The sequence below is a fragment of the Typopeltis vanoorti genome, chromosome 8, assembly GCF_054136105.1.
Source record: "Typopeltis vanoorti isolate ZY-2024b chromosome 8, IOZ_Tvanoo_1.0, whole genome shotgun sequence".
Lineage (NCBI taxonomy): Eukaryota > Metazoa > Arthropoda > Arachnida > Uropygi > Thelyphonidae > Typopeltis > Typopeltis vanoorti.
The window spans coordinates 14328500-14349724 of NC_143556.1; the positions used below are offsets into that span (position 1 = coordinate 14328500).

The following is a 21225-nucleotide window of genomic DNA, read 5'->3' on the forward strand; positions in this document are numbered from 1 at the left end:
AAAAATGCTATACCCTGCTAACTTCTATTCCTGTCAATATATTATATTTCATCAACCATGTCTAAGAGTTCCCAATAATCTTTGGACAGGCTAATGCTATCAACACCACCAATTCATCTCCTTTATTCTGGATTAGTGTAAAGGTATTAGTGTAAAGAATCAAGGCAAGAATTAAGAATTCATTAATGATTATAATAATTTTCTAGTTTTTTTTTTACATCTTTAAAATAGGTTATAAAATTTCTGGCATAACATACCAAGAATATTAATAATAGAAATGTTTCATGATATTCTTTTATTATAATTTTTTTTTTTTTTTTTTTTTTTGTTCCCTTTTTTAATTACTAACTGAGTTTCAATTGCTAACAAGGAAAAACAAAAATATCGTTAGATCATTCAGGGGATATCTTCTTGTTCTCTATCTTCCTTCCAAAATGATCATTTTTTTCCTGTGGGGCAGGGGGACAAGTACTTTGAATAATATTCAAATATTAATATTCCTTTCACTCAACGATGACAAACATATCAGTGAGAAAATAAATCTGTACTCTACCATTATTCAAACACACACACGCACAAAATGTAGAATACATACAATGCAACTTTGTTTCAATTCACTAACTAGCTGTTTTCATTTCACTGGTTTGTAGAGAATCATAATGAGCTATAACTGCTAAAATGCAAACACTTAACTTAAAAAGTTTAAAAATGTAACACTTTATTTTGCATTGTTAAATGGCAGTAACATTTTTAAAAGTAATAAATGAAAAGTAAGACTTTAAACCAAAGGCACTGATTAAAAATAATACAATTTATCAAACTACCTGCAGATAATTTTTAATTCTATAAAACAAAATCTTGTTGGAATTTATATGAATAAAATTTTAGACCATGTATCATAAATCAACTCCTATATGGCTGGTGTACAGTTGGCACTGTTTTTTGTACAAAGAATTAGTTACTTTTAAATGGATTTATTTTTTTAAAAAAATCCTTTCTAAAAATCTCAGTATTTACGAGATGACATTTATAATGGAAGTATCCCTCATTTAATTAAATCTTTCACCATATTATATATATATATATATATATATATATATATATATATATTGTTATATATATGATTATGCATATAAGATGATTACTATTTCTCACTAAGATAACTGGTTTCTGCCAAAATGACTTAGTCATATTAACAACATTTAGACATCTCTGAAACACAACTTATAACTATCACACTGAATTCGAATGAAAATATTTTGTGAATCAAGAATAATTACTCTTCTATGGAATGTTACAGTCTTATTAAAATACATTTACAGAAAGAAAAAGAACAAATCAAAATAAACATAAGTAGATTATGATTATTAGCTGCATATAAAAACAAGACACACATTTAGCACACTCACAATACTAATGTGCTATATGTTTGCAGCCCTTCATGGGTGGGGGATTTGCATTACAAAAAAATAATAAATACAGTATGTATATATAAAGACCAAATATTCCACTGTTTAGGTAATTACAATTGCTAAAATTGTGTTGACAAAGAAGCTGAAATCTGGCCTAATAATTTTGATCGATATTACTTAAAGATTAAAAAAATAAAACTTGTTAGCGTGTACAAATTTTTTTGGTTGTGCTCAGTACAATTACTATGGGCACTGTAATTGTACTGAGTACATCGGGTTAATTTTTTTCCTCTAATTTTTCCAGCTTTTAGACATAATTTTTCTGAAAAAAGTTTGGTCATTTCATTTGCATATCCATTTTTATGGTAGGAACAATGCCACTATATTTTTAATGGAATTTTTTTTGTGTGTGTTTGCTAATTTAGTCATTCAAGTTACAATCTGTAATATTTATGGTCTATCCAAAGAGAATATACAATTAGGTCAGTTAAGAAAAAAATGTAAAAACCACTTTTTTTTTGCAATTACATCTACAATTTACAAAAACAAACATATCGTATTAAATCAACAGTTATAATTAATATGAAAGAATCGTCAGGAACTTAAAAAAACTATGAAAATCATAGTTGTGCAATCATTGGCAGATGGAAATTTTTTTTTTTTTTCATTGAGGTATGAACAACATACTTAAAATAATTGCATTTTAATGCTCAACAGCTCAAAGGCACAAAACAAAAGTTGAACAGAGTTCACATTTGCATGACTTAACTGGTAATTAATTTACGGAATTAACAACGCATATAAAGTAAATTAATTAAAGATAACTTTAATGAATCACTTCTATATTTCGGCAATGTCACATTGCCATCTTCAGGAACATAAAGATATGGTATGTGCACTAAGGAACTAACAAAGCAAATGAGGAAGAAAGTAAGAAACTAATTTTGTTCCTAAAGTCCTAATGGTGCCCTCTTGTGGGCTAATTTGGTAGTCTTGGCAGTTGGGCTGAAGTTCTCATAATGAGAGTCTCCCAAATTTGGGGCAGTTTCATGCACTGGGAGACTTTCATTATGAGAACTTCAGCCCAACTGCCAAGACTACCAAATTAGCCCGCAAGAGGGCACCATTAGGACTTTAGGAACAAAATTAGTTTCTTACTTTCTTCGTCATTTGCTTTGTTAGTTCCTTAGTGCACATACCATATCTTTATGTTCCTGAAGATGGCAATGTGACATTGCCGAAATATAGAAGTGATTCATTAAAGTTATCTTTAATTAATTTACTTTATATGCGTTGTTAATTCCGTAAATTAATTACCAGTTATGTCTAACCAACGTATAAGTCTTACTACTAGAATCATTTGCATGACTAGATAAAATAGATTAATGAAAATCACTGGATTTCCATGAATCACAAATGTGATGGTCATAGTATTTACAAAATGCAAAGATATTCTTAAGTTGTCAAAAAAAGGAGTGTCTTAATTCACAGACTTACAAAATTAAGATAGCATGCATTTCCAATAATTTGATATCAACAAAAATGAAAGGAAGAAATCATAACAAAGGAAACCAATTAAATTTGACCATTTTTCTCTTACTGGCAAATGATGAATAAAGCACTCACTTAATCTAATAAAAAAAACCCATATTTAATAGCTGCTACAGAAAATCTGAAAAAAAAAAACATCTCAAATTCTGAGAAAAAACTAATCTATATAAGTCCTTTACATCAGTTACCCATTTTATATTCATTATCAGAAGTATTAAACATGTACATCCAGGATGAATGATGTAAAAAAAAAAAAACATTATTCATTTCAAGAATCAATTTACAATATGTATATGCAAAATAGATTTGCTCTGAAATGACATTTTATTCACTATGTATAAAAAATAGGAAACTTCATTTTCATCATGGGGCAGATAAATACTGAAGTACAAAATTAATGAATGCAAAAATCATTTCTGAAAACCAAATGTGAGATCCATCCGAGGTGCACAAAACATTACCTGATGGTAATTAAGTTACCTAATCACATATGGCACACTGTTCTTCCTATTTATATATTTTAATCACAAACAGCCATGAAATTCGGCATTTGGCAGGATGTGAACTAAATCTTTGGATAAATATGATGCAAAATTAATATCCAGTATCATAAATCTTCTCCTTCCAGAGAATATTCAACATCTGAAAGGGATCCAGCATGTCTTCGTTGCAGGGGAGACAAATCCTCTTCTTCCTGATTCATCAAATAATATCATTAAATATAAAGTAAAATATGTTATTCAAGAGATCTGAAATAGGCTCTACACAATAAACAATATAGTAATTTAAATAATTAAAAGTAAATAGTTGATCCTCAATTCATACAGTAAAAAATAGTACCGCTCCTGAAAAAAGCCATGTATACTGAAACCATGTAAATTAAAAGCTCCTAACTTAAGAACAGTGAGGAGATATGTTCCAAAAACATGTTCTTCTTCTTCTCTGTGTAAGTTTATTAATTCATGGTTTCTAGTATGGACCTTAAAAATAAAAGGCTCACAAATGTATCAACATTGTTCATCATCATCATCAAATTCTTGACATGTACCATCAAGAGGTGTACAGGATATGATGGTACTACATTAAAAATTTACATTATCACTAACTTCCTATCTACAATTTTCCTCCAAATCAATCTGTTACCTGTTAAGACTGCAACATTATCAGATCTTATATTTCTTTCTTCTAAGGCACTTTTTTTTTTTACCATATCAATCTACCTATATCTTGGTCTTCCTCTGGAAAAAGACCCAGAGAACACTTGTTTTGCTAATCTTTCTTATCCCATTCTGTTTAAGTGACCATACCACCCGAGATTAGCTCTGCTAACGCATTCCTGGATGAAAGAAGATTTTTTTTTTTTTTCTTCTTAACTGAAAGTATCGTTTTTCATGTTGCAGTTTCACAAAATCCATGATCGATACTTGTTTTTACCTTCAAGATGGTATACATTACATGGAATTACAGAGTTGGGTAATTATGACCAATTCAGAAGACTGCTTGGAGCAGTGCCATGATATTAGGAATTGCAAGGGTTGTATGTTAATAGTACAAGCATGGAAAATGGTAAGCCAGTAGTTACAGGATGTAGTAGAAGACAGCACACCTAGAGTCAGATCAAATGTGAAAGCCAAAAGTAATCGCAAACAGTTCTTTAGGTATGTGGCAAGTAAAAAGAGGAATGATTGTTGCGGGAATGCATTCCTCGGTATCCCCAAGTTGCCTTAGTATGGACTACTTAAAAGACATGAGTGCTGCCCAAGTGTCCGTATATTCGCCTTTTTTATTAGTCCATTTGATAAAGGTTTCACGTAGAATAATTTTGATGAATGCTGATGGCAGGAAGGTGACTAAAGCAGACAAAATATTTGAATTACTGAGCAATCACTTTGCAACGGTGTATCATCTAGGTGGAGATACTGCAGTAACAAGAGTGGCAGTGGGACTGATGTGGAAAGGGGACAGATGAATTGGAGGTGCATAGGATATTATAGATCCTTGACATGTATATAGCTATGGGATCAGATGGTACATCAGCATATATGTTACCAGAATGGGCTACGGATGGTTTAAGTCTTAGCTCTGGTTAGATCCCGAGTGAGCAAACAGAGGAAGAAAAATAGTTCTGTTGCATAAAGAAGGCTCCAACAAGACTAAAGCAGCAAATTGACTGTTCAGCTTCTCAAGGGTGTTGGAGAAGTTACAAAAAAATGGTGGAGAAAAAGGTGATCTCATATAGGAAATATCAGTTTTGTGAAGGTTGGCAATGTTTCAATAATGACTAAAATAAAGAGCCAAAAGGCTTCAGTTTAGCAAGGTAAAATTACATAGGCAAAGTGGATACTATATCCAGCATTATTTCAAATGCCAAATGTAGAAACTATGAAAGTTTTGTAAGCTCACCATAGAGCTTGCAGGAATGCATTCCTCGGTATCCCCACCGAGGAATGGACTACTAAAAAGACATGTTACTGCTAACTAAAAAGACTATTAAAAAGACTTGGGCAGCACTACTAAAAGTGCTGCCCAAGTGTCCATATATTCGCTTTTTTTTATTAGTCCATTTGATAAAGGTTTCACTAGTCTTTTTTCTATCATACGGCAAACGTATGATAGAAAAAAAAAAATAAGAGTATGATAGTGAGTGTAAACAAAATGAAAGAGCGAGTGTTGTATGGAGATTCCTTAGTAAGAGGTGTGTTAGTTGAGCGTTTAACAAAATCGTACCAACTCTGTGCAATCGTTAAGGATGTATGTGAGTCAGTTAGAATGCAGAAGCAGTGGGTGCAAGAATTGATAGTGGCAGCTGGTAAAAATGATTTGAAAGGAGACAAAAAGGCTATGAGTGAGGATGTGAAGGAATTGCTTGAGGTAGCATAAGAGAAGAGTGAGAGAGTTAGGATGGTGAGTCTATTGCGATATGATAGTGAAGAGTATAGAAGGAGGGCCATAATTGCTAATGACTTTATGCATGAATTGTGCAGGACGAGTGGTGTGGAATTTATGGATGTGTGGAGTGAGTTCGATGAGTGAAAGGATTTATATAAAATGGATGGTTTACATTTGAATGGATTTGGTGTACGGAGACTTAAAAAGGTGCTGTCAAATGTAGTGGAAGTGAATGTGCAGAATCAGGGAAACTAGAGTTATTAAGGGGAGAGGGGAAGTAGATATGCAGACTTTAGGGAGACAGTTGAGTGTATGAATGTGTGTAATATGCCCAAGCGAGTATGAAAGACCACGAATCAGAATGGGATAGTTAGTATAAAGCATCAAAATAGGGATGGGACAAATCGGCTTCTGAAATTCATGTATACTAATGCCAGAAGTATTAGGAATAAGAAGGAAGAATTTTTGGCCTTGGTTGGCACTTCCAGGGCACAGGTTATTGGAATTAGTGAAACATGGCTGACAGAAGATGATATAGCTAGTGGGATTGAATGTGAGGGGTATAGTGTGTTCAAAAGTGATAGGGAGAATAAAATGGGGGGGGGGAGTGTTATTGATGATAGCTGATGAGCTACAGCCAAGGAGAATAGAAGTGGAACTGCAGGATAGAGAAAAGAGCACATCTGAGGCTATTTGGTGTGAGATTGAAACTAGCAGAACGAAATATACAGTTGGGTGTTGCTATAGACCAGGTGATGGAATACATGGTGGAGAAAGTATGCATAAGCAAATAGAAGAAATTAGAGGAAGGAGGGTAATTATTATGGGCGATTTCAACTATGGTAACATTGATTGGAAGGAGGAGAGGACACACGGGAGGAAGGAATTGGATTTTATGCGGTTATTAAGGGATAACAATCTGCGACAGCATGTAATGGAAAATACTAGGGATCAGAGAGTGCTTGACGTAGTAATTGCATTTGAGGATTTGGCTGTAACAAATATGACCACATTGCCACCAACTGGTGAGAGTGATCATAGGGTCTTGACGTGGGAGGTGGCTAAAGGTGTGGAATTTACAATTAAGACAGGGTACATGTGGAATTATCGGGCTGGTAAGTATGACAAGCTTAGGAGTTTGATTAGTTCAGTGCCATGGCATGTACAACTGCAAGGGCTAGAAGTTGATAGTGCATGGGAGGCAGTTAAGAAGTGTTTGCATGAAGCAATGGCTGACTGTATAGCTAGAGTCCGAATAATATGGAGAATAATAATGGGGGGAATTTAAGGAGAAAGGTGACTAGCAGGCACATGAACGGTATAAACTGTGCAGGCCAGAAGTGTAATGAGTGTGGTAAGAAAAGCAAAAACGGATTATGAAAGAACATTAGCTATGCAGGCTAAAGAGAATCCCAAGCAGTTTTTTTGATATGTTGCAAGTAAAAGAAAAAATGTATATGGCAGAATGATCTTAAAGAATGCCGATGGTAGGGAGGAAACTGAATCAGTTGATATAGTTGAACTATTGAGCAAGCACTTTGCAAGAATATATCATCCAGGTGGTGACATTGCAGAAATAAATGAACCAATAGATTATACGGGAATTGTGGTGAATGAAGTGGAGGTGAGTAGTCTATTACAAAACCTCAATGTCAATACATCTGTGGGATTGGATGGTATACCAGCTCGTGTTGTATGTGAAGTGGCTAAAGAATTGTCAGTACCCTTGACCATTTTGTTTAATTTGAGTCTCGGGTCTGGGTTAGTCCCGAGGGGGTGGAAAGAGGGGAAAATAGTTCCACTGCATAAAGGAGGTTCCAAGACTGCTGTTGTAAATTACCGACCGATTAGCATATTGGGAATCGTTGTCAAGGTCTTGGAGAAATTAGTCAAGAGAAGAATACAGGATTGGATAGATGAAAATGGGATACTATATGGGGGACAACATGGTTTTGTGAAGGGTAGATCATGCCTCAGTAACTTGCTCACGTTTTATAACACAGTGATGGCTGAACTGGATAAGGGTAATGGGTTTACAGTGATTCTACTGGACCTTGCCAAGGCCTTTGACAGGATACCACATGGAACTCTAATCAGTAAACTGCAGCATATGGGGATGGATATAGGGTTGGTGAGATGGATAAGAGGGTGGCTGATGGAGAGATATTAGAGAGTGGTTTATTCAGGAGTAGAGTCCAAAAGACGGCTTCTGACTAGTGGTGTGCTGCAGGGTTCTGTTCTTAAACGACTACTTTTCAATTTGTTCATTAACGATATAGGAAAGGATCTGAGAGGAAGTGTTCACTTGTTTGCTGATGATGCAAAGTTGGGTAGAGCAATTGTGAGTGCACAGGATGTCAAAATTTTGCAAGATGATTTGGATAGTTTGGAGGATTGGGCTAAGAAAAATAGATGTCAATTTAATGTGGCAAAGTGTAAGGTTATGCATTTTGGAGTGAAAAGATTAGCAGCAGTATATCACATTAGTGGAACTGTACTCCAGGAGATTGATGAGGCCAGGGATTTGGGAATGTTGGTAGATGGGGAGTTGAAGTTTAGGGGGCACATCGCAAAAGTGGCTAAATCAGCTCATCAAATCACTTTGTTGCTGAAAAATACTTTAACAAGCAGAGACAAACAAGTTATTGTTCCTCTGTATCGAGCCTTGATAAGATCCCCATCTAGACTACTGTGCCCAGATATGGGCGCCATTGTTTCTTCTTGATGGGGAGAAGGTGAAGAGGATTTAGAGATGAGTGACCAAAATAATAGCAGGTCTATGGAATGAACCTTATGAGAACAGGTTGAAGATTTGTGGGTTGCAAAAATTGGTTGATAGGCAGAAAAGGGGTGATATGATTGAGACATTCAAACTACTGAAGGGTTTCTACAAGATTGATCCAGATGTTTTTGAGAATAGGACTGGTGGTGGGAGGACTAGGGGCCATACATGGAAGCTGGGTAAGAATGTGGTTAGCAGGGGTGTTAGAGCCAGATTTTTTACTTGGAGAGTGGTGAATGAGTGGAATAGGCTGCCAGAGTCTGTTGTGGATGTTATGACTGTGAATGAGTTCAAGGCGAGGTATGATAGATACTGTGGGAATGTCAAATAGTTGTTCTTGACATGATGTTAGGTCCTCCCTCGATGAGTCTGTCGACTCCCTGGAGTTGCCCGAAATAATAATAATAATAATAAAAGTAATTACTAAAACAAAGAGCTAAAAGGTTGCAAATGGATTGAAGCCTCAAAGAAAAAGGCTGTTCCAAAAGGAGGAGGAGGAAGAAGAAAACTTGTTGTATGAGTATGGAGTTTGACTGTAAAGGGATGTTGGGTGGAAGATGCACGTTTCAAGAGATTTCATAGAGAGAGGGGAGACTTATTGCGTATAGTTCTGATGATTATTTTCCATGGAAATATTTATAGAAGATGCCTGCAGTAGATACTAGAGACCTGTGCGAGAGTGACTGGAGCGAGTTGGTAAGAGATTAGTATTTATTATTATTAGTCTTACAGCTCTCTTTTGTATTGCACTGAGTATTTTTAGGCATCTCATAGGCACATCCCAGATGTGGAGCAGTAACTGATGGATAGGTGAATTTATAATTTCTACAGGTTTAATAGCTGTTCAAGGGTAAAGTAATGCCTTGAATGAAAGAGGAATCCTAATTTTTTGGATGCCAAGGAGGCAATGGCAATAATGTGTTATTCCAACAAAGATTTGATAACAAGGTAATTCCAAAGAAAGAGATCTCATCTTGCCTAGAGATTTGGGTGTTGTCAAACATAAGGCTGGGATACAAAACACATTTCTGTTTTATTTTTTGTGGGAAATAAAACAGAAATGTGTTTTGCAGGCATTGAAATTGTCACATCAAAGGATGGTTTGGAGATTAGAATTTAGGCTTGCAGAGATTGTTGTTCTGTGAGTTGTGGTTTGTTTGGTGCAAAGTTTGTCAAGTGAGAAGGATGAATGCAGTGCACTGTTGGCAACAAAATTGTGTATTGAACTGGTGATCAGCTGGAGCAGGTCATTCATTGATATGCATCAATGCTGCATAAAAGAAACAGGGTGGGTGACAGGGCAGAACCTTCTGGGACCTTGGCATTAGTTGCATAGATTGAAGATAAGGAACCATTACATGCAATGTGCATCTAGTGAGAAAACCGGCAACCAGTTGCAGAAGTCATGAGACAAACCAAATGATGGAAGCTTACTTATTAGGCCCTTGGGCCAGATCTGGATCTAGATATTTCCAAAAGCCTTGGAGATATCTAGTGCAATCACCATGGAATTCAAACTTTTCCATGGTTCTTATCCAGAGGTGTACGACATAGGTGAGCCAATCTTCTGTTGAATGGCATTGACAGAATCCATACTGATGGTCATTTATTAGTTGAGTACTTTCAAAACACCACAGAAGCCAGCTGCTGATAGTTCTTTCCATTACTTTAGAGAGAACTGAAGTGAGAGCGATTGGGTGACAGCTTGATGGCAAGGATCTCTCACCCTTCTTGGGAATAGGTTGGACATGGGCTAATTTCCAGGGTGGGGAGTAGATGCCTATGGAGTAAGCATAAAGAGGTGACATAGAATAGGAGTCAATTCTGGTCATACAAATCGTCAGGACAATTGGAGGAATGCCATCAGGCCAGGGGACTTTCTGGTATCTAAATTGAAAAGGAATTTTCCAGTCACTTCCTGGTGAAAGATCAGAAGACACATTGAGTTTTGAAATGGTTGGAGGATATTTACTAAAATCATCTATGCAGGCATTTGAGGAAACACATGATGACAGGAGATTGGCTTTCTCTGTGATTAATGATGCAATAGATCCATCTGTGCAGTGCTGGACAAAAGTTGTGACCTACTGGTGAGAGACCAAAATGCATAGCTGCCATTTGGAAATGATGCTAGAGGAAAACTGTTGATAGGAAGTTAGTAACAATGTAAGTTTTTCATGTAGTACTATCATAATATTGGCACAAAATTTTGGCAATACATTTGTGAAACCATCGATAGGCTGAACTGTAAAATGGCACCTACCAGTTAGTTCAAGATAGAGAGACTTGGAAGACCATAATTTGCAATCTTTAATTTTTAATGTAAATCTCTTTTCCCTTTTCGCATTGTATCATACTGTGAATAAACTATGACTATCATAATATCCTGTACATCCCTTGAGGATACATGTCAGAAATTTGATTATGCTGTCCCTATAGAATATCATATTCCTATCCACCCATTCCAGAATTTTACTTTTAACCAACTTTTCCAAAACTTAAACCACCACTCCAGAAATACAAATTGGTCTGTAATTTGCTACTTCTATCTTGGAGCCACCTTTATGTAGTGGAACTACCTTACCCTCTTTCCACTCCCTTGGAACCTAGCTAGAGACCTTAGATTAAACAACTTCGTCAGAGGCACTGCAGTTCACTCGAACATTCTCGTAGCCCATGAGCAGACATACCATCCAAGTCAACTGCTGTATTTACATTGATGTTTTTCAATATACTGAGTACCTCCTGTTCATCTACCTTAATGCTCATATCAGTCTCTGTCATTTCAGTAACTGCAAAGTCACCACCTGGATGATATACCCTTGCAAAGTGATCACTTCATGACTGTACTATTTCTTCAGCTTCTGTCACTTTCCTACCATGAGTACTGAGTAAAGGGCATATCTTAAAACCCTTTAACTCCCATGTTTCATCCAATTGTAATAATTTGTTCTTTTTTCATTTAGGATATATAAGACATATCAGTGGTTTTGAAGAAATTCGAAGACACAGAGGTGCAGGCTGTCATCAAGTTTTTCATGCTGCAAGAAAAGTCCACAACTGAGATTCACCAAACTTTGTGTGTGACTTTAGGGGCTATGCTCCAGAACATACAACAGTTGCAAATGGGTGGATAAGTTTAAAACTGGGCATCCTAAGACAACAGATGCCCCAGGTCAGGAAGACCTAACACAGCGATCACACCTGAAAACATCGATGCAGTGCATGTCATGATCCTTGATGATAGACAGATACCAACCAAAAACATTGCAAAGACTCTGTCCAAGGGACAAGTTGTCCAAGGGTCATTATCCACCAACATCTGGACATGCAAAAGCTCTCAACAAAGTGCCCAAATGTTTGAATGCCAACCAAAAGAGAGAATGTGTACTGTCATCTCAAGGGATTTCAGGTCATTTTGAGAAATCAGGTGTGCAAATTTTTTGACTCGTATTGTGACTGTTGATGAAACATGGCTTCATCACTATGACTCAAAGACCAAACAACAGTCAGTGGAGTGGAGACACAAAAAATTCTCCACAGCCAAAGAAGTTTCAAACCCAAAAGTCAGGGGAAAGTTTTTGGTATTGCTTTTGGGATATGGATGGTGTAATCCCTATCAACTACCTAAAAAAAAAGGCAAAACTGTTACAGCAGCAGTTTATTCAACAGCTCTGAAGAAAATCACCATGGGAAACTGAGCAGAGGTGTGTTACTTTTGCAGGACAATGTACCTGCTAATGAAACCAAACAGACAATACACAACTTGGGCTTTCAATGTCTACCTTGCCCACCCTATTCACAAGACCTGGCCACATCTGACTATTTTCTATTCCCAAATTTAAAGAAACATTTGAAAGGAACAAAATTTACCACCGATGATGAAGTCATATCTGCAGCTGAGGACTGGTTTGTGCAGCAAGGGAAAGACTTTTTTTTTTCAGAGGATTGTGAATGATGCAGCAGCACTGAAACAAGTGTATAACACTTCGTTGGAAATATGTAGAATATTCTCCATGAAATAAGTTACATGGTTCTACTTCATTTCCTTCATGGTGATTATTACAACTTTTCAGCACTTCCTCACATATCAGATTTTTGATACCATGTTTAATGCCACTTTCCTTCATCATGTGATCCATATAAATGATGAATAATATGAGAATTAGAATGCACTCACTTCACACCTGAGTTTATATCAAATCATTTTCCCATACTTCCTTCAATTCAACTGATGACTTACAACTAAGTATAAGCTATATAATGCTTTGTATTAATGTCCCATAATAAGTCTAACATTTTGAACTTTTTCCCCGTTATAAATTACCATATGCCTTTTCCAGATCTACAAAAAGTAAATACAGATAATTGTACAGATCATGATTTCAACTATATGCCTTAAATAAAATGTCATCCAAACAATGACAACTCAGTCAATTTTTTTTTAGATTTCTTTTCAGTATGAAACTCATTTTTATCCTAGTCAAAACTGAATGGTCCTCACATAAGGCTTTTGTATCCTGAACCTGCCACTATTAACAATAACATAGTCAATGAGATCTATTTCTTGTATTCTTTCCATGTGAATTTATGCACATTTTTATGTTGGAAACATGGTGTTAGTTATGATTATTGATGTCCTAAATAGTAATGAATAGGTATTTAATATTATTATTAACTTTGCAGTTTCATCAAATTTAACCACAATATTTTATTTCTTTTTATGTTAATTGTCCTCTATAATTTTAAAATTTTCTCTATTCCTTCATTATGTTTATAATAATGATAGTTAAAATAAGTTCATTGTTCAATTCTATTTTGAAATGTGTTCACATTGCTCTCCTTTAAATTGCCTACTATCAAAGAAGTTTATCTTTTGCATTAAGCGTTGAATACTGATACTTTATCGGATCACTATTATCAAATTATCTGGTAACTATTGCCCCCCCCCCAAGGTATTTCCGCCTCGATGCAGGGAGGGGGCTTGAATGCTCTGACAAACCAGAGAGCTATACAGGTGGTGGATTAGTAACCTACAGGGCCACCCACATCGGTCAAGGTCTCATTTGGGTCAGAGCTAGAATAAGCAAGATACCCTGGAAGTGGACAACAGCACATCTCCAGCATGCCATTACCAGAATGTGCTGTTGTCCACTTCCAGGGTATCAATATCACCAAAGGGCTACTATCCTCCCATGACAACCATAGCCACAACGAAGAATGATGAAGAAAGTGGGGCAGCTACTAGCCTGGTAAACCTACTAAAAGGCTAGTAGCTACCTCTGGGCACAGAGAGGAAAGGAATGTGTGCTCCCAATCTTGACACCTGCTGCAAACCTAAGATGTTCAAAAATCTGATATCTTTCTCAGCCACAATCCAACTATGACCAAAAAGCACCAATTAAGAAATATTACACATATTAGTACTTGGAATGTACAAGGATTTTTATATACAGGCAAACTAGACATAGTGCAAAATGAAATGAAAAGACTAAACATCGATATACTAGGAATAGCAGAAACACATTAGAAAAACAAGAGACACTTGACATCTCAGCTAGGCAATACCATTTAATTTTGCTGGACATCATTCTATAAGCAGAAATGGAGTAGAAAAATTGTCAAAAAATGTATGTACAAATCAGTGTTGAGCTACAATCCTATCAAGGATAGGATAATTTTCTTAAGAAATTGACTGTAATCCAATATCAATCACACTTTTACAGATTTATTCCTCCTACAAGTGATGCAGATGAAGAGATCATTGACCTCTTCTACAGGGATCTGAATTCAGCCATAGATATGATGCTGAAAAGAGACATTTTGATCAATAAGGGTGATTTCAATGAAAAGTTGGAAAAAGGATGGAAGACCACAACAAAACAGTCCTGGGATCTCACAGACTGGGCACCCAAAATGAAAGAGGTGAAAGACTGATTGATTTTTGTATAGAAAGAGAACTTATGGTCACTAACACCTTTAAGCAACATAAACTGAGACTATACACCTGGAGGTCACCTGAAGACAGAACAAGGAACCAAATTAATTATACCCTTATTAACCAAGTTGGAAGTCTATGACGAAAAATGTTAAAGCATTTCCTGGAGCTGACCATGGCTCTCATCACTAACTCCTCATTGCTGATATTAAAATACATTGGGAAAACAAGTAACATATCTACCCAGATTAGATTTCACAGGAATTATGGAGACATATAGCATTAAAGTGGAAAATAAATTTCTAGAACTAAGGAATTACACTGATGAAACAACCCCAGAAGAATTTGGGGATAAAACCAAAATGATATCATTGGAAACTGCAAAGTCAATGTTGGCCACAAAATACAGAATCAACATACCCTGGATATCAATATGAAACAGGTCAAGAGAAGATGAGAAATAAAATCAAAAAGATTTTAAACAGAAGATGATAGGTAGAGCTATGGAGAGTAATCCAAGCTCATCAGAAAACTTTGCATTAAATATAAAAATAGTTTTATCAACAACACATGCAGAGAAATTGAAGATCGCCCAAATCAAAATCAAACCAAAGACCTATTTAGCAAAATAAGGATGCTGAATAGAAAATTTAAACCAAAGTATTCGAGTATAGCTGATGTTAACAGAGGTATTCTTACTAATCCAACAGACATCCTTAATAGATGGAAAGACCATTGCTGAAATCTATATAAAGATAATTCAGTCTTATTCAACAAAGAAAACACGAGATACTTCCATAAGAAACCTTGCACTTTAAAATAACAGGTTGAAAAAGCTCTAAAAAAACCCAGAAAAGAGAAAGTCCCAGGTACAGCCAACTAAGCTAATTTCTTCCATATCTGGGACCCATAGAAATCAAAATCATCAGAAAAAGTTTGTAATGAAATATGGAAGAGAGAGATCATTGGTCAGATGACTTGGTAAAATCAATTTTTATACTAATACACAAAAAAGGAAATGCCAATGAATGTAATAATTACAAAACAATAGGCATGATTTCACATGCAAGCAAAATTTAAAAAGTTTTCTCTATATTATTAAAGAAAGTCTTAAATAAAGTATGAGATATTTTCCTTTTGGATTTATTAGTAGACCATAGTTATTCATAAATATACAGTTGTCGGCAAGTTTTGCCAGCTAATTCTGTCTGGCTTCTTCAGGACAAGAAAATAGATACACTAACATTTACTGGTAAAAAAGAAGAATGGAGTAACACAGTTAAATTAATTAAAATTGAAAATGACATGTAACATCAACAGAATGGAGTATTAGTCATTGTTTGTTGATCGCGTTTTATAGTTTTCAACGAAATTAAATTCTGCTAAACTTAGTGAATTTATTTAGCTTTTCCAAAAAGTCTTTCAGTATCATGCCTTGATTTCTGTTTAGATTATCTCCTGTACGGAGTACCGCTGCAGCTTCTTTAAAGTTTCTACATCTGAAATCTTCTTCAATGTAAGGCATGGAGCTGTTATCCCAATCGATGGAGTGGTTCGAAATCGAGAAATGATGTGCTAATCCTGAGGTATCTGTCTGTTGTTGTTGACATCTGCTATATGTTCTTTTTTTTGGATTTCTAGGCTTCTTGATGTTTGGTCTATATAATTCAGTCCACAGGAACATGGGATGTTATATACCTGCATACTTGTAGAAGACAATACTGTCCTTAGGAGATCTTAACACATGTCATGTAGTTTTAACAGGTTTGAAGGCAACCCTGATGTTGAAAGACTTCACGAGTTTGGCTATTTTTATTGAAACTGAGTCAGCATAAGGTATGACAATGGACGATGTATACCGCATGACCGGAGGGTGTTGCTGTGGGTTGTTTCTATGGAGAATCTTTTGGATTATATTTTTTGGGTAACCATTGCTAACTAGAGTTGAGATATGAGAGAGAGTTCATCAAGGAGATCTTTTTCTTCTGAGATAATATTGTTGCTCTATTTTTAAGCATATGTATAATGCTAAGTTTTTGTGCATGATGGTGAGAAGATTTGAAGTGAAGATTACCACCATGCTTAAATGGTGTGCCAAAAGTTAACAAAGTTGAAGTTCTGCTCTGCCCGATCGTTGACGGTAGAAATTCTCCAACACATCTACTAGCCAAATTTTTAGAGCCAGTCTTTTGAAAGATAATATAAAGAAATCTAAGCATTTCACTGAAAAATTAAAAAGTAATAACATCTCAAATACAGACATACAAATTTGTAACAAAATTAGAGAGAGACTGTATGCTCAAAAGACCTAATACATATAAAATCCGCAAAGATCTAAGCAATGAAACTAGAGAAAAAGCAGATATTAATACCATTAAAATAGAAACATGGCAAAATTACTACCAAGATCTATGGTATGATGAAAACATTCAAAACAAGAAAACTACCCTTTGTAAACATCTCAGATAACTTGGAAAACATCACTCTAGAAGAATTAACAGAAGCATTAACCCAAAGCAAAACAGGAAAGGCTCCATGAGAAGACAATATAAACTTGGAACTTATTAAATATGCAGGACTTGAATCCTCACGCAGGTTACTTAACTTTTATAATATGATCTGGAAAGAAGGAAAATGCCCACAAGATTGGACCAAAGCAATAGTTATCCCCATCTACAAAAAAGATACAAATCTGATTGTAACAATAGTCATGGAATCAGCTTACTTAGTACCTGTTATAAAGTATATGCAAAAATCTTAGCATATAAACTTAAACGTATAATAGACCGAAAATTAATAGAAGAACAAAATTATTATTATTATTTCGGGCAACTCCAGGAGTCCTTAGACTCATCAAGGGAGGCCCTAAACATCATGTCCACACAACTATGCGATTACATTCTCACAGTATCTATCATACCTTGTCTTGAACTCGTTCACCGTCATAGCACCCACAACAGACTCTGGCAGCTTATTCCACTCATTTACCACTCTAAAAGTAAAGAACCCAGCTCTAACACCCTTGCTAACCACACTCTTACCAAGCTTCCATAGGTGTCCCCTAGTTCTCCAAACACGAGTCCTGATCTCAAAAATATCCTCTGAATTAATCCTATAGAATCCCTTTAGCAATTTGAATGTCTCAATCATATCTCCCCTCCTCCGCCTATCAACTAGTTTCTGCAACCCACAAATCTTCAACCTGTTCTCATATGGTTCATTCCATAGACCTGTTATCATCTTAGTCACTCGTCTCTGGATCCTTTCCACCTCCTCCCCATCAAGAAGGAACCGAGGTGACCAAATCTGGGCACAGTAATCGAGATGAGGTCTTATCAAGGCTCAGTACAGAGGTACAATAACTTGCTCGTCTCTGCTCGTCAAGGTATTTTTCAACAACCAAGTGAGTTAATGAGCTGATTTAGCTACTTTTGCAGTGGATTCAGAACAAGTGGATTCAGAAAAGGCAGGTTTTGCATAGACTCTGCATTTACATTAAAATTATTAATTAAAAAACACAGAGAAATGAACATAGAAACACACATAGCTTTTATAGATTACACCAAAGTATTTGATAAAATTATCAGAGAAAAACTATGGAAAATCCTAGAAGAATATGAAATACCAAACCAACTCTTTAGAGCCTTATATAATATATATCAAGATAATAAAATATCTGTAGAGCCTGTGTAGCTCAGTGGATGTGGCATTTGCACACCACGGCACTTGGCCGCATGAAGGAGGACTTGGTTTCGAGTCTAGTCGGCGACTAGAGGAAATTTTTCTAAGCCTTTTTTCGACCGGTTCCTGAGTTAGTTGATCTCTGGCACAGGCAAGCGGAGTTTCCCTCCCGGAAACTCGGGTTTTTTGTCCCGTAAACTCAAGAAAATCGACCGTAGAACCCACATTATTTCAGACATTAAATATATTGTGTTAGGGTTAGGGACCACGAGATGGCGGCCCATTTGAGCCGTCTCTCTTCACTGTGTACTGCTTAATTAGTGATAGCCTTGGGCCATCTATCTCTGATTGGTACCAGTGGAGATTGAATTGCCCACTCAGTCTCCAAAAGTTAGATAGGGCTAAATGGCCTCGCCTACTCCTGTATACGGGAATAAAAAGGCATTAGCTGATTTTTTATTTTTTATTTTTAAATATCTGTGAAGTACAATAATTCAACATCAAGCTGGAAACCAATAAATAGAGGAGTATTTCAGGGTTGCCCCCTCTCACCGGTTTTATTTAATATATACATATATAAAATAATAAAAGAATGGAAGATAACTAATGAAGGAGGATTCAAGATAAACCGTAACACCAGATTAGTTACTCTTCCTTTTCCTGATGACCAAATAATCCTTGGAAACAATGATGATGAAGTATAAAAATCATTATGCAGTCTAAATAATCTGATAAAAATATATGGCATGGAAATATAAACAGACAAAACAAAAGTCATGGCCTTCAAAGGTGCTAATCCAATAAGAGGCTGTTGGATTCTGATTATGTAGATATTAGAGTAATTATTATTTGCTTCAGAATCCAACATGATCTTCCATCACAAAGGCTACATTTGTAAATATTATTTAATGTAAATAACTTAAATTATAATTTGATATCATGTAATTACCTTAATTATTTCTAATATTTAATTGTTTAATCAAAGATATGTGTTAATAGTAATAAGATTCTGTATTAAATATTATTAAGCTATTTTATTTATTGTTATGTCAACATTATAAGAACTTGTTTTTGTAATTTAACTATGCATTTATTGAAATGCAAATATTCTATTTATTCTTGTTTGTGAAAGTTTAACGTTATGTAATAACTGAATGTAGTGGTATAACCTTATGTAACGTTAGCGAAAATGTTTACGTTTATTTGTTGTCATGGAAACGTGTGAAAGAAACGAGCGCGAATGGAACAGAGCGAGGGCTGGAAAAAGAATAAAAAAATATAAGAGGTAACAAGAGAGAGTTGGGACGGAAACTTGGAAGTGAAAGGAAGCAAGGGCATAAACTAGAGAAGTAGAAGTAAATGAAAGGTTCTTAAGGGCAGGAGTTAAGAGGATAATTTTTATAAGCGAGCAAGGATGAAGTGAATTTTATAGTTAGCTGAAAGTGAAGCCAGCCGTAATAATAAAAGGGAAATTGATGCTGTAATCAGATAATATAAAAAGCTGGACGTTCAAGGAAGAATTCTGAATAAACCCAGTTGGTCTAGAATTGCGGCTTATTTCCGATTTGCCCTAAGGAGAACCACACAGTGTTTTAATTAGTTTATGAGTGGTAACAAGGATAGTTGAAGTACCCTGCAGTCGATGTCTGGATTTCTGAAGTGCGATTGATAGTGTTTTAATTATAACTGTGGATAAGTCTTGTAAATGTGTTCTTAAGTGAAATAAAAATAATTTAAAAGTTTGCTCACAACGTATTTGATGTACTAGGAACTATTTCCGGTAAGGACTATCTTAGTATTATTTCAATGCTTGAAGAATTGAGTGTTAATTACGCTATGCTTAACCTAACCTCAACTGTGGAACCTCTTCGTGATTGAGAGTTGAAGTTAAGAATTGTTAGAGAGATATTTTCAACTATTAGTGCCTGCGATATTTTGAACTTATAGCATGACTGAGAAGTGTGTGAAAACTGATTAGATAGGAAGTTCTATTATATTTATATATGCGTAGGAACTTTGTAACTCAGAAGCTGAGAAAGTGTATGTGAAGGCTTGGAAGGTTGAACTAACGTGATTGACTTGGCTTAATGTTTGACTTGTTTTTATTGTTTAAATTAGAAGTAGAATTTATGTATGTGTTATATAGCTTATATTAAATGTTTGTTTTTGTTAATCAAAAGTTGTATTTTGCCTGAATCTCTTTTACTGCACCATTCATAAAATATTAGAACCAAAGCGGGTAAATTAAGTAAGTCAAATATACTTGGCCAGTATATATATTAAGGAGAAATAGTTGAGGGTTGATTTTTCTTCAATTCTTGAACTAATTCAGATATAGAGTGGCGCAGTCTTTAAATATAAATTTTCTCTATATTTGAATTAGAAACCAACTAGCAACTATTTTTAAGTTAAGAACATCGTAGTAAATAACATGTCGGATCCAAGGTACAGATTAAGACGAAGTAGGATCCAACAAGGCAAAATAGTAAACAATAACAAAATAATAGAGCAAGTGAATACATTCAAATATTTATGTTGCACAATGCCATATGAAAATGAAGCTGATATAGAACTAAAGATATCAAACTTTTTAAAAGTAACAGGCATTATAAATAAAATTTTTAAACCCAATTATGTATAAAAATACACATGAATAAGAATCTACAATACAGTAGCTAAACCAACCTTACTTTATGGCAGTGAGATATGGACAATAAAAAAAGCAGATGAAAGAAGAATTGAATCATTCGAAATGAAATTTCTGTGCAGAACTGAAGGAGTCACAATAATGGACAAAATGAAAAGCAGCAAAATCAGAAAAAACTTGGAATTACAACCTCTCTAAATGAAACATTTATTTGCTATAGAGAAAAATGGAAAGAACACACAATGAGAATGAATAGAATCAAAATAGAAAAATAGAATAGAAGCAAAATACCTACACAAATTCTAAATTATCACCCAAAAGGAAC

At 35.2% G+C, this 21225-nt stretch overlaps 1 protein-coding gene across 2 annotated transcripts in view; it reads right to left on the bottom strand.

Annotated features, from left to right (window-relative positions):
- Positions 1-2699: 2699 nt before the first annotated feature.
- The window catches only part of sws (patatin like phospholipase domain containing sws), a 945916-nt gene continuing 927390 nt past the window's right edge, over positions 2700-21225 (bottom strand). For both annotated transcript variants that reach the window (XM_090396526.1, XM_090396525.1), the window contains exon 34: positions 2700-3657. In XM_090396526.1, coding sequence (XP_090252652.1) covers positions 3571-3657 — 87 coding nt within the window. In that variant the 3' untranslated portion in view covers positions 2700-3570. The remainder of the gene's footprint in view (positions 3658-21225) is intronic.